The following is a 15215-nucleotide window of genomic DNA, read 5'->3' as shown; positions in this document are numbered from 1 at the left end:
AGTGGATCGTGTTTCGCATACACGTTCTGAATGAACTGGCGACTGTCTTGAGACAACTTTTTTAAACAATTTGTTAACAAGTATTTCCTTGCTTTTGCGCGGATCTGCTTGTGTACATGTACATTCATAAATACGTAAAACAATACTGCGACTATCGAATGTGAGTATATACGTCTCATTGTAGATACCTGTCCTTCATTGAAGGTAAGGATTACTTAGGTTTATGATCCAAATCGAAAAGCCAATATATTGAATAAGGTAGTTTTGTCTAGGGTGACTGCTTCGAAGTGATGGTGGAACTTGTTGTACAGACTACTGCGATGATTATTATCAAGATTATTACCAAGCGTTTGCTTGCTCCCAAACTGCATAAAAACATTGGACAGCCTGACCGTTTCTGGTTGACTATTCACTTGAGATGCTTTTACATTTTAAACTGATAGACTCTTAGTTTTTAGCATATACATTGATTTGATTTTCAAAATTATGCCCCTTTGAAACGATAAATTATTACCCTTTGGCACGGTTTTCAGATAATATAATACGAAAGATATAGGCTTTATATTTAACATAGATTTCAACATAGCAGCCGTTCATAAGTGTTTCATACATGTTCTAAGTTCATCATTAAAGGCAGCTTGATTCCTTGTTTGTTAAGTACATCACAACAGAAAAGCACATTTAAGAGACAACAAAGAGGAATGACAACACAAATAACTGAGAATATTTGATGAATTCAACCTTTTATTTCAACACTTAACAGGGTTTCCTGAGCATCTACGATCATGCATGAATAGTGAACTACAGTCATGATATTTAACTTTTGTGTCCAGGTATGGATGGCAAGATGTCAAGGTACTATCTCTTCAAGGTGCATGCTTATGAACATTTAAATAATTTCCTTTTTAGTTTCTGAGATGCATGTATAAATAGCGTTGGTCGACTTAGGAATTTTTCTGATTGCAAAATGTGACAAAGATTCAAATCTACCTGCAGCATTAGCTAAAATTTCTTGCAAGGGTACGTAAAATGAACTGTTCATAATTACTTTAGTTTCAATAACAATAAATTAACCATGAACATATTACAAGAAACATGAGCTGTCATATAAGCTTTGCAACTTGAACATGCTGGTATATAATTGAGAAAACTTACTATCAGCGCTTACACGGGCTTATGATATAATAGTATGAAGCACAATGGATCAATACTTCCTCAAGTAAGTTGAAGGATCTTGAAAATTTGATGTTAGCTAGTTAAAAAATTAGTTCCCTTCACTTTACCCATAAATACCCCACCTCTTCAACGTTTATAGTAAATATAATTTTAAAGCTAAAGTTATATCATAATCAACTCTCGGTTTTGAAGACAATGACAATGATACAAGTATTCGTGTAGTCACCAATATATAAGCAGTATTTTCATTATCTGCTGCATATAATAGTTTAAATTTAATAAAGAGTCAACAATCAACCAGTACCGAATAAATCAATGAAGAATGAAGTGAACCGATATAATCTTCATGAAAGAAAATGGAAAAATAGTGTACTTAGTGGCATGAAACATGTTTGCATGAAACTGACCATTAGCATTCTTGGGACACTAAATGCTATGACAGTATCTCCATTTCATGTTACTATTTGTGTAATAAATGTTACATTCACCACGTTAAACACACAATCGTCACATTGTATGGATTTATTATTGTACTGCTGAGTATTAAGTACAATGAATTTAACACTCTTAGTCATCCGATGTGACGGGTCTAAATATGTAATGACACAGAAACAACTCTCCCTGAAGTCAATTTAAAACAAGCAACAACTTTAGATACACAGTGATTTGTTCATTATTAGTTTGATTTGAATTAACATGCAAACCAATCAAAACAAGTAGTGGCGAAATGAAAGGATATAATCTTGTTAACAGAACAAGTGGACGATATACATCAAAGTCCAGATAACTCATAAACAACTTTTTTTTGGAAAAATTCCCAGGCACCAAGAATGTATTTGCATGTACCACTCACACAAACGTGACAAATGCTTCCGAACATAATACAAGTTTAGTGGTCAAAGTGAATGGAAAAATTAAATATCAAGCAAGGCCCTTCAACAGAGATACTATCAAGCTGTTCTATTTGTTAATGTCTGTCACAGTAAGAAAATAGTCATTTGGTACAGTAGTCATTAAGCCCTGTCCACTAGGTACTATGTATGATACATGCACCAAACAACAGGGACTATCCTTGGGTTAATGGTTATATTTATATCTAGTATCAACTCGAATATAAATAGTATTTTTTTTTTAGATTTTGTGCTTACATGCTAATTTCAGAAAAATTCTCATTTGGCCGCGCCAATAAGCAAACCCAAACCAGCAGTCAAAACAAAGTGATGATGGACCAACCCTCAACACCAAATATTAAATAAATGTCAGGTATAGCTACTTCTAGATTGCCTCTTTATTTTGTTAACATCAAGCCAAGCCCCCCCCCCCCCATTCCTATACAAGATAATTTCACTGAAAACAACAGGGAACACCTTTCTGCCCTGTATCAACTCAAATATAACTAGGATAATTGAGATATCATGTATACAAGCAGACATCTCACGCATTGGACATCACCATTGCATAGATTCTCTGAGCCATTGGCGGAAAACAAAGAAAGCTCAAGTATTGGAGGGATGGAAAACAATGTTCTTCAACCATATAATATCTCCTGAGGATTGAACACATTCATCTTAAACATCAGTACCTTTGAGTAGTTGATAAATAAATTTCATTCCATTAAGATAAAATATAACTGCATCAAATTTTTGCATAGTATCCCAAACTCAAGCTGACAGTAATTAAAAATGTGGAGAGCACATTGCCATGCAAACCTACATAATTGAAGTCTTGGAAAGCTGCACATGATTCCTTTACAGATAGTTTACCCCTTTGCGTCTTCTGGGAAAAGAATGTGGTATAACGAATGGATTTCAAGTGTGTTTTTCTCATCTAAGAAGCAAGTTAAATGGAGCATTACACTGTTTTTAAATATGGTTATTGTTGAATATATGTAAATACGTTTTCTTAATATCCACAGATAGTAGTGTCTACCAACTAAATGAATAGGTCAAAGGTAAAAGTTCCAAGAATTTTAAACGTAACAAAGTTTCAACTAAAGTGTCTGCAATTTTATACACTGTTATGATAAGGGCTAGATCACCATTAAATTATAGCCTTAGTTAGGTTTATCAGTATCACCAATCCACATCAGCCTTGGCCTACTTGTTACCTGCTAAAATGGCAAACCAGTAATCATAAATTGCATTACATGAATACTCTAAAAAAACATGGTATCAGCGGTACGATAAGCCAATGCTCAGGCCATTTGAAAATGTACTGCCTAGTACAGCCTAGGTAAGCCCTACTACGTAAAAAGGATTAACAGGATACACTAAGTTATTATTAGGCGTAACTGAACTTACCAACAGAATACACTAAGTAACATTGTGAAAAACAGCAGCTAGCCTATTATGTAACTTAATGTATACATTAGACGTTATGTCTATGTAACGTAAGCGAATTAAAATTATTCGTCTACCCGATTTAGTCGTGAGTCTAGAAGCATTTCTCAGTGTTGTCACGTTCAATTATAAAATAACTAAACGTCCACGCCACGAGTGGTCGCTTACTGTATGTAGCTTGCGCGTGTATGGCGGTGGATTACAAGTATATTTAGTAACGATCAATTACTTTACTTTACAAAATGGTACAAGTTAGGTTGCAATATCTAACTCTGCATCCGTTTGTTAACGCTTTGGCAAAACTAACTTGTCATTCTGTTAAATTACTTAGTGGACTTTTACTCTAATTTTCGGCAATACGTAATCGCATGCATACGCATACCTTTACTGAATGTTTCGTAATATTTACAAAATGCCATGTATTTTTTACAACCCGTGATTTACTTTATTTTACATATTGTTTTCTATGTGTAATATCAACAGTTATTTTACTATTCCCAATAACACTTTTACGACATGTTTTCTTAATATTCAGGTACAACATCAATTTTACCAGCTAGTTCTGTATAAATTTCCTTAAGTTTCCTGTCTGTGATTAATAACTCCTCAGCACAATTGTAGTGAGTCCGTTATTGTACTCGCACTACAACATAGTTACATGTAGGCTACTCGCAACATAAATCCGATCTCTGTTTATTATTTGTTATCGTACTCACACCAAAGTAAATTCCTACTTTTACTCGTACCAATGTTGTTTAACTACTATAACACAAGTCTAATCTATGTTTAGAATTTGTAATCTTACTCACACTTAGGAAAAACTCTACTTGTAACCGCAGTCAAGTTGTTGTACTCGTAAAATATAAATCTGATCTCTGTTTCCTTTTTTGTAATCGTACTCATACCGACTCATACCAACCTTAGTTTCATACGTTCATACAAATCCGGTCTCTGTTTAGTCATATACAAGAAGTTAACACTACAACACATATGAAGAGCTGGTACATGTAATCAACTGTGAATAAATACTCGTATAGATGGCCTTCTTTTGTGTACTCGGGGACACCTTTTCGTCGCTACATTGACTTTATCCAGGCTTTACAAAGAAATATCAGAAAATGGCGGACGCAAACATTTGTCTTGTTATCTATAAAACAAATAATATGCACATTTGTATGACTGTGCTAATGACATAACAAAAAACGGTATGTCAGGTGAGTGTATTCTTAAAAAAACTGGTCGAATGATGACGTTAACAATCAGTTGATAGTACAGTTCTTGATCATAATAGTGATTGACATCTCCTCTTCTTGGTTGCAAAGTTACGCGATAATGCAATGCATACTCTTTGGGGGAAAGGGGAGAGAGAGAGAGACAAAGTAAGAATCAGTCAGGTAAATTTATCAATCTCTAGTAAGATTTTAGCAAACCTTCATCACAAGGTAAAAAACAAGGTTTAAAATCTTAGTACAGGAACACAGATCTTACTCGCACAATATGGTTTATTTGATAAAGTAGTTGCCACTATCTTCTCTCCACACCCGCCATTCGATTTTTTTTTCTCACATCACACAACGAGAGTGGGTAGGGCTTGGTCAGGAACCCGGTGGCAAGAGAGCTTGTGAGTAAAATTCCGGAAGAAAAGTTCACTTTCTTAGCTACTGGTCTCTTCCCGGGAGGGTGGGATTGTCAGGTCTGGGGCAGCCTCCGAATTATGTTTAGGTATCATAGCTTAAGTTTCTGAATATTTTGCTTGTCTGCCTATTATTATTATTATTATTACAACATTATTTAAAAAAAAGAATTGTCTGATTTGTTGAAAAAAATGTATTTTATATGTTATATTAACAAACTTGCCATGTTGCACTGTTATATACAACCGATACATTAATGCAGTACACCACCGGACCAACGGATACTGAAAATGACGTGACGTCATTTATGTCATAAATTATTCACAATGAAGGTCTTCGACACCATTATTCAAGAAACTGAGTTGTATACACTAAATGACTGATTAACGCATACCCTTTGCCTACTGACAAAGATTTAAATACGTCTACATGTTCTTACTCTTATTAAAGTTTAGAGATATCAATTTTATACATCCAATTATTCACATAACAAACATATTACAATGTTCACATGCAGGGTGTACTTTGTTGTTTAATATGTTTCGATAGTGATAGACTAAGTTCAAAATTCCCCGACTGATTTAAGTTAGGGGCTCAACTCTTACCAAAGGGCATGGGGCGAATGAATCATGTTATAAAGAAGGATGTTTTCCATATAGCCATTGAAGCCGACTTCTTTGTGAGGATCTTGTGATCCTTCCCGGATTTATTCAGATATCAAATGATACATTCTGAGGCAGAGTTAAATTACTTTCAGGTTCTTATGTTCTCGGCGTCTGTCGTCCATTATACTTGACGTATTATATATAACCTTGAACAATACCTCAACGGTGTGTGACGGGACTTAATTGTAAGGTATTATCCAATAACATTCAGAGATAATTAAATTGATATTAGTTATGGTTTTCCTAATTGTGGTCCTAAATGTAACAGTGAACACCAATGGGCACCATTATTTTCCATATTTGACTTCAATCATTTTTTTTTTGGAACCAGACAATATTAATTCAGATTTTAATTTATTAGCAACGGAACTAGCTATATAACAGCGAATGTGTCATCAATGTTTTCCTGTTAAGTCATTTGTGTCATTTGTAGTCGTCGCTATCCCGTAAAATCCTGAAAGTTCTCAACTAGTTGAGCTATAGTTATTCATTTTGTTAGTTCTGTGCAAGGTTGTTGAAAATGAGTTATATTAATCATTGGAAAAAATCTGAACCCGATTCGAATTTAACTTATTCTCGGGTTTCATATTTACATACAATGCAGTTTACGTCGAGGTCAAGTTGCAAACTTGGCGAATCCCTGTCGTAATTCACGTTTTATCAGTATTGCAACATCGTTGGTTATATGCAAATTACCCGCATTGCGTTTCACTTTAATGCGCCACATCTCCTCAGTATAAGAGACATTTACACGGTGAAGTCCAATCCAGTAAGCTTTGTTCGGTACCACTTATCCTGGTCTACTTGTAGTGTGACATGACACTGCTGTTTTGGGAATCACGTTTCTTGTAAATACTTACGGTCAGCCGTGAAGCTTGAGCCTCACTCAACGGATAAAATCGGTATAAAACTAAAGGTAGGCCTATTGTTGACTTTTTTGTTCCTTTAGCATAACCAAACAGGTGTACAATCACTGGCGCTCCCAACTTACTGTTTGACTCTTTGAACAGAATAAAATTCTTGAATAAGTAATACATATTCTCATTAATTTACATGAATACAGTTAATCATCATTTCAAGACGTGAACCATATTACATTGTTATACCAATCAATATTTACATTAGAAGATTCATTTCTGTGGCACCCGGACCTTCTCCATTCCTTCTGGCTACAACTGATTAAGCCCCAGCAAATAATAAATGGCATAGAATATACATGAAATTTACCTTTAAAGCGATTGTACGTTAGAGGCTTAGCCTCGTTGACAAAAAGATCACTAAAGACCTTTATATATTTATTAAACAAATGATCATACATTAGAGTACTGTTGATAATACGAATGAAGGAGTTGTTCCAGATTATTTGGCTTCCAAAACTTTTCTTCGGAGGTTAAAGGACCAGCCACAAACGGTTTGCTTCGCAAATGACTTTCTTTATGTTGATTACATCGTTCTTAGAATTCTTGCCGTAAGAGTTCAAGTGAATATCGAAAAAGAAAACCTTCCATGGACCTTATTATCATTGCAATATGTTTTTATCCATGTATACTTTAACAGTTCATAAAGCTGTGGACGTGGGTAATCTTAAGCCATCCGTCGCTAATCTAATCAATAACAACTGAACTTTTAATTTGTTCGTGATTATCCGACCAAGCAAAGTCAAAGATGACTTTTTCTAATAACCTCTCTAGGAGGATTTGGCAAAACTAGAAAGAGAAATAATATTTGAGACAGAGCAAAAGTCTTTCCAAGTACATTACGAGCCGTATAGGCGACTATACATTAAGGCAAATTTTAAGTCTGGAGAGCTTCGGCACGTAGTTTAAGCGAAACAAGTCATTTCCATGGCATTAATTTATAGACCGGACGCAACTTCCGGTCTGTTGAAGGGATACGCAGAGTTTTGTCAATATATTCTTTGCTACCATCAAGGGAAAACGTAGTATCGTCGGCTTATAGCATAATTGTTACTCCTCTTTTGTTAATAGTGGTACCTTTAATGATATTATTATTCTAAATCCTAAAAAGCTAACATCTCAACAACTAGAATAAACAAGTACGGACTTACTGGGCAGCCTTGCCTGAACCCTCTTTGAACAGTGAAGAAACCTGTAGAGTGCCCATTATTGCAAATACAGGCAGTACTATTATTGTATAAGGCTTTAACTCACTTGTTATAGCTACCTTTAAGCTGGAAGTTGGAGAGTGTGCTGTCAATAAAGTTTCATTTCAGCTTATCAAATGTTTTTTTTTTCTTCAAATTCAACTAGAAATGAAAAACAGGGGTATTATGGTGAGAAAATAACCTAAAAGATGTAGATCAAATCTGATATTTTCTCCTCCAAATTTTTGTTGAAGAAAACCAGTTTCAATCTAGAGGCAATCGCTTTACCACCGATCTTATAGTCGGCGTTTGTGATTAAACGATAATTGTTTAAAGAAGTAAAACCTTTGTTAGTTTTTAAGAAAAATGTTACTACGCCTCTAGTTTATTCAGCACGAAGCTTGCCTTTTTCGAAACCTGGCTTTAGGGAGCCTTTCACTATTTGTCTTATTAAATGCCAAAAAGTTTATAAAAATTAGTGGAAAGACCATCACTCCCGGGAGCTTTAACATTATTTATAGAGCTAATGGCTTGAGGGCATTCATTTAAAGAGAGTTGGTCGTCGACAGATGCCAGATATTTAACTGGTGCCTGCTGAATAGAGAGTTCATTAAAAAAAGTATAAGAAAGCATTCAATGGAACTATATAGGGTCTTTTCATCATTTTTAGTCTCGAGTAGGATATCTTTCTTATCAGATAGGAGTTAACCATCACCGTTTTGAAGTTCATGAATATAATTTAGGGATTTGTTTCTATTTTCTAAATTAAAGAAATATTTTATATTTTCCACGTTCTTCCACTGATCTAATTATCGTACCCGGTGCTTGTAATTGTAATAATAAATGAGTTCACTTAGAGAAATTTTAAGATGAGAACGAACTTCCGAAGACTCCGTTGTATACAGCTGTTGCTCAAGAACAGCAGTTCTATCAATAAGCTCCATTTCTTTGCTGCTACGGTGTTTGGCCCTCAGCTTAGAATACTAACTACTGACTGAACGAATTTTAAATTTTAACAACTCCCAACGTTCCGAAGCGTCGTTACCCATATTGTTAGAAAATTCATCATATTTAAGATCGTCGATAGTAGATAGTAGAGAACTGTTTAGTTTACAATATCGCGGGCCTCTACTTGAAGAACCAGTTGCAAAAGTGACACAAATAAAAGAATAATCTGAATGAATACCGGGAGAGAAGATCACGTTAGTTAGTGCATGACAAGTATTTGTATAAACTAGGAAATAATCAAGCCTGCAATGAATACCGGGAGTGACATTAAAACTCCAAGTGAAATTTGTAAGAGGTGGGATTTTTCTCTCCAAATATCAACAAGATCATGAGTGGCCATGAAATCGAAACACTTTTCCCTTGCTTTAAAATTGGTTCTATGGTTCCATCTTTTTTGTTGAGCTCCAAGTTGAGAACTAAATTTAAATCCCCCACAAATATAATGTTATCACCCTGAAACCTACTTAAGATAATGGACGCTTCCGTCAAAAAGCTGGGTTTGTCAGTATTAGGGGCATAAATGCATGCGAGCGTAAAAATACGATTATAAATTTGAATATCTGCTATCATAAATCAACGGAATAGACTACGTTCCTGCTTAATAACATTAAAAGTTAAACTAGGATTAATAAGAAATACAAACTCTACGACTTACAGTAGTCACATGCGACAATAGATTAGTTCTACTCCATTCCATTTCGAAGTATTTCTCATCAGTAAGACAGATGTGTGTTCTTGTAAGAGAATTATGTCCGATTTGCTTCTGTAGAGGGCTGTAAATTGTTGTTTCCGTTTTCTTGCTTGCCTGAGCTCTCTTACATAAAACGTGATCAACTTTAAATTGGTGCCCATGAATGATAGAAAAAATGTATGTTGTGAGTTTTTAGGGCTCAGCATTATAGAGAACGCAGGATGAAAAATACGAGAACACGGAGTATTTGTTGAAAAGTTCAAACTGAGGGTGAGAAGTGCACGAATAAAGAATCGATCCAACTTGTAGGAAAAGCGAAGCAGCTAAGGAAACGAATCGATGTTGTCACTACTAACAGTTGAAAAAGTACGACACCATATTGTGGCGCAAAAACAAGGGGCACATTGGTGGCAACTGAAAAGGCTCAGGTGGGAATGTTTAAGCGAGGAAATATCTCAGTACAGCAGTAACAGCAAGAGCAAACAAACAGGAAACAGTTAACAATTTAATCAAAACTAAGAAAAGAACCTAATCGGTAAATTTTGAGCCAGACCGTGGGTGGAAGAGGCTACTACTATTCAAATTCGAAAGGTTTTACATTCTCTGCTAAACGTAATATAATACCCTGGTGGAACATCTCATTCACCTTAACTGTCCATCTTCTCTTTTCCTTTAAATCCATGTTAGTTAAATTGTTATTAAATAGCTGCTCTCAGATTCCAGCGATTGTCTAGCATTTCGAAGAATAACAAATATTTTATTTTGTGAAAAAAATTGGTGAAAAGAAAAGAAAAAATCATTTTTTTTTAAAAAGTACAAAAAAGAAAAGAAAAGAAAAATAAGAAAATGAATTTGTCGCAAATCAATACAGTATAAACTGGAAGTAAGAAATTAGTTTTGGCAAGTTTTAGTATAGCCATAGATGAAGACCTGCCATTCCTAAGACCGTATTGGCTCTCTGCAAGAATGTTATTTTTAGTGATTAGAACATCTAACCGTTTTCAAAAAGTTTTTCAAGAACCTTGGAAAACAGAGGGAGCAATGAAATCAGCATGTGGTTATTACATGCAGTTTTATCACCAGCTTGGGAATAACTTTTGCGACTTTCATAGCATCAGGAAAAGTACAATCGGAGAAAGATTTACAAATATAGGTAACATGGCGTACTACATATTTCATCATGTTTTAAAAATAAAAAGCTCATATCATTACAATCAATTGATGTTTTACTGGAAAAATTCTTAACAACTTGAAGTACTTCATTAACACCAGTATCTGCTAAAAAAAATTGTGTTACTATTGACAAAATAGTCAAGAATATACCCAGTTTTGTTCAGAAAAATTAGGTGCTAAATTTGGTCTAATGATTGTAAAGAAAATATTAAATCCATCAACAATTTAATTCCAAATTGTCAAAAGAGTCAGGATAACTACTTTAACACACTTGTTTTTATTCATGATACTGTTCAAATTCGTCAATGTTTCTTTCAAATTATTTTTTGTGCTTTTCAATGAGTTTTGAAAAGTATTCTTTATTTACAGGATTTCAGAATTGAATTTAATCTATTTTTATAGCTGTTAAACTTTTGTTCGGCCTCTGCTGTTCTGTTTTTAAGGAATCTTATCAATAGTTTTTTTTCTTTTTACAATAATTTTTTAATCATTTGGTCATCCATGGTTTGTCAATAACCTTCTTTTTATTGATACCATTTTAATAGGACAACGTTCGGTACGAAACTTAGTAATATTGCAAATACATCCCTCACTCGGCGTGTGACTATCTTTTGCATTGGGCCTATAATGAAATACCCCCCCCCCCAAAAAAAAAAATGAAAGGTGGTCACTAATACCATTTAGGAGTTAACCGCTGCATAACTGAATACAAAGCACATTTGTAAAAATATTGTCAATCAATGTCGCAGAATGACAGGTTGTACGTGTTGGTCTAGTTATTGACGGAAACAGACATAAGCTGAAAGGTACCGTTATGATGTTCATAGTTAAAAAGATTCATATTAAAGTCCCCACACAAGTGCACATCACATATTTTGTGTCTGTATAATTTCTCAAGAGTATCATTCAATATATCAACAGCTGAATCGGCGTGTCTGTACAGCCAGCCAACGATTACGTTCTTTTTATTTTCAACAGAAACATCAATCGATATACATTAAAGCACATCATTTATAGCAAAACTCATCATATTCAAAATGGTATAGCTTAAAGTATTACGGATATAAAGAGCAACTCCACCCCCTCTGTTATAATTTAGAGATCCTGCTAGGATCGATACGTCAGGCCAACTTACTTTTACACATAATTTAGAGAAAACAGAATTGCAAGCTGGTCTTTGATTTGTAACTATTAACAAAACATTACTTACTTTGTTCATGTACTGCTATATAAAATCTTTCTCACTTTCAAGAAAATACTTCCATGACGATACAAGAAAAAAAAACGGGTCAATACAACAACAGTCATCACAATAAGGATGTGGTATCAAACAGCAAGTAGTGATGCACACACGAAGAGAAAGTTATTTGTATGAGTGGCTTGTTTCAGTATTCGTTCAAGTTTACATATTTGTGAGATCCGAGGAAGAGTTTATAGTCATTTTGATTTTCTGTTGGTCATTAGTCTTCACGATTGATGTTATTCTTCCATCTACTGTCCAGCAGTTGGTTACTTTACTGTGTTTCTTGGTTTGGTTGAGGAGCATGTTATTGATCCGAGTTAAATCCTCCTTTATTACAATACATATACCTGTTTAGTTGCGTCTGGCCTCGATAACTTCTGATTTATGTTGGTAAGATGTGAATTTAACAAGTATGCACGATGACCTGCCCCAGGGAAAGCTCTGCCAACACGATGACATTTACCTATATTTTCTTGTTTCAGATTGATTTTCAGTGTTTCTTTAGTTAATTTATTAATTAATTATGTTATATTTTCATATTTGTTTTCTTGTTTACCAAAAATGCGAATATTGTTTCTTTTTGAGTGCTGCTCTATGTCATTTGCTTGTTTCTGCATTTTTTTTTTTGGTCTTTCTCTAATTTAAATATCCTTTGTTTAAGTTCCGAATTTTCTTTGTTGGAACCATTTTGTCTTGGTATGAAGACAATTTTACCAGCAAATAACATCTCGCCCTTGAACATGTCTGCCATCAAAATGGGACATCTCAGGTTTACAGTTTGGGATTTCAGCATTGGCGAATACATTGGTAGCCATTGTCAACCATCTTTGTCATTCTGAGATTTTAGTCCAACAATTCGAATATTATTTCGGCGTGAAAATCGTTCCGGTTTGTTTGACCAACGGGCGTAGATCTCATAATAATAATACCTTTTAATCTGTAGTCATAGATATCATCCAACGTAGTCCTTAATTCCTCAAGTTGGAACATGGGGTGTTCTGCTGTTAAAGAAAAGCAATCTTTACAATTAACATCTTTTCATCAATTTGTCGTTGTTTAGCTGAATCTTTAGAATAGGCAACTTACACGGATTTTATGATAATTCTACATGCTTCCCATAGCAGACAAGGGTCGTGGTTGTGGCGGCTACTGATTGTCTGCTCAATAGTGTCCTTGACTGAACTGATGTTATTTGGGTCTTCCAACAGCAAAATGTTAAGTCTCCAAACACATTAATACCACGGGCATTACCAACGTCTGTTTAAGTTGTTGTTAGGTACTTTATTTACTTGATTAAAAAACCAGATCAGTAAATGACGAAAGTAGAACAATTACATTTACGAGGATATTTTTGTGGAAGGTCGCACGAAATGTTTAGCGATTCATGTGCAGTCTTGGTAAATAGTTATCATCTAAATACCCATTTGACTGCAAGCACGGCTTCAAAACCCTCGCACGGTGTTAAATTTGTAATGTATAAATGCAGCTTGGGGTGAACTCGGGATCAGCGATGACCTATAACTCTCGTTGTTGATTTGTTACGTGCGTTATTTGTTCAGAAACGCAGCCTTCAAATTTGTACAGAGACTGAGAATTATGACGTGAGGGTATTTTGGTAAATGGAGGCTGCTTGCACCCGAAAGAATTTTGAATTAGCATCAGTACTGGACATCAAAAGGCTTTTGGTTTGGCGGATTGTATTCCTATTAAGAAAACTCACAATGCAGTTCGATGATCACTGGTGCTTACACCGAGCAAGGGGTCTAATGTAAACGGTCGTCGGTTGCGAAAGCCTGTTCTGCTCAATTCAGATAGATCTACATACTGAACTCTTCATTTAGATGTTAAGAGTTTAAATGGTCAAACTTAGTACAACTTCAACTAGGGCATCACATTTAAGCCTTAAAAATAGAACCCATGAGTGCATAGCGACATACAAGCAGTTGAACCAACTCTAGAAACATCTGAAGAACGGTAGCCATGGTTGAAAGTGCTGCAAGTACATCAAAATCACCGTTGATAGAGTAAATACAGGGACAGATTCGTTAACTTGGCAGTTGAACCGATTGAACAATTGCTACTGCTTGCACAAGTCGAAATAAATACATACTGATATTGCCAGGTCACCTTTGAGTTGGTACATACAGCGTTGGCAGGTTGAAGTTGAACCCACTAAACGACTTGAATGTTATCAAAAGCATTTTTACTGTCGTTTGCTGAGAGACACTTACGTATGTGTTGTTTTCATATATGTTGAATATTCCTGATAAAGTGTGACACCAGCATATACACGAAAGCTATGTAAATCGAAGCATACCATATCTTCTTTCATTCTTGTTTAATATAGTTTTGGGTTTGGATGGGCTGTGGCATCCTCATTATCGGAGCATCATGTTTTTCTCTCACTGCTTGCTGCTTACGTTAATGTTAAATGCATATCCCTCATATTTCGGTGAGTATGTTGATTAATTTTGCCGAATGTAATGGAAAGACTTATAATTTATTATCAATACCTGTTAGCCCTGTTAGAGAATTTAGATTTGGATTTGTAATGCATGGAACGCTCAGCTCTTTGGTAAAACAGAAGTTACAATAGATAATAGGAATATTATTCATTAAAGTTGAAAAAAAAAACGTTAACATAATTATTAGTATACGTAATAAAGGTAACTGTGATGAAAACTTCCCCAAACAACTAAAAAATAGCTTAGTCCATGTGAAAGATATCACAGATTTAATGTTTGGTCATACAAAGAACGTAAGACGAGCTATTCTAAATATGACGTCATCATCAAGGCACGTGTGCTTCAATTGAAATCATTTTGCTTAATAAATGACTGTTTATTGTGGCTCTTATAATGACAAAATAATGGTGTTTGTTTCAATATTAACACTTTTAACATACTAACTTCAAAACATGAAATTAAAAATGATGGAAAGTAAATTTCAGTTCCTATCGTCTCTATTAAAAATAATATTACAAAATGACAGCCCTTAAGTAAAGAATTTTACAGTTGGATATCTCCGAAATGGAGCAAGACATTTTTCTTGTTAGGAGACATTGTTCATGACCAAGATTTCTATCTCAAAAGCTACATATTATCATCGGGTGTGTTTCAATTTTGAATATATGATGTATACACCAACACTTTAGGAATAAATCTAGTTGTCCCTCACATGTT

General features: G+C 34.7%; 2 protein-coding genes across 6 annotated transcripts in view; both read left to right on the top strand.

Annotated features, from left to right (window-relative positions):
- The window catches only part of LOC139982960 (uncharacterized), a 499934-nt gene that overhangs the window by 65747 nt on the left and 418972 nt on the right, over positions 1–15215 (top strand). The window lies entirely within an intron of this gene.
- The window catches only part of LOC139982964 (neuronal acetylcholine receptor subunit alpha-9-like), a 136710-nt gene that overhangs the window by 76450 nt on the left and 45045 nt on the right, over positions 1–15215 (top strand). For 2 of the 5 annotated variants that reach the window (XM_071996212.1, XM_071996208.1), the window contains exons 1-2: positions 6549–6730; positions 14381–14485. In XM_071996212.1, the coding sequence (XP_071852313.1) occupies positions 14465–14485 (21 nt within the window). In that variant the 5' untranslated portion in view covers positions 6549–6730; positions 14381–14464. Of the gene's footprint in view, positions 1–6548; positions 6731–14380; positions 14486–15215 lie in introns of those variants that run through there. The other 3 variants (XM_071996210.1, XM_071996209.1, XM_071996213.1) reach the window with 2 other exon arrangements.

Source organism: Apostichopus japonicus, chromosome 16 (assembly GCF_037975245.1).
Source record: "Apostichopus japonicus isolate 1M-3 chromosome 16, ASM3797524v1, whole genome shotgun sequence".
Classification (NCBI taxonomy): domain Eukaryota; kingdom Metazoa; phylum Echinodermata; class Holothuroidea; order Aspidochirotida; family Stichopodidae; genus Apostichopus; species Apostichopus japonicus.
This window is presented reverse-complemented; position numbering and strand designations above follow the sequence as displayed.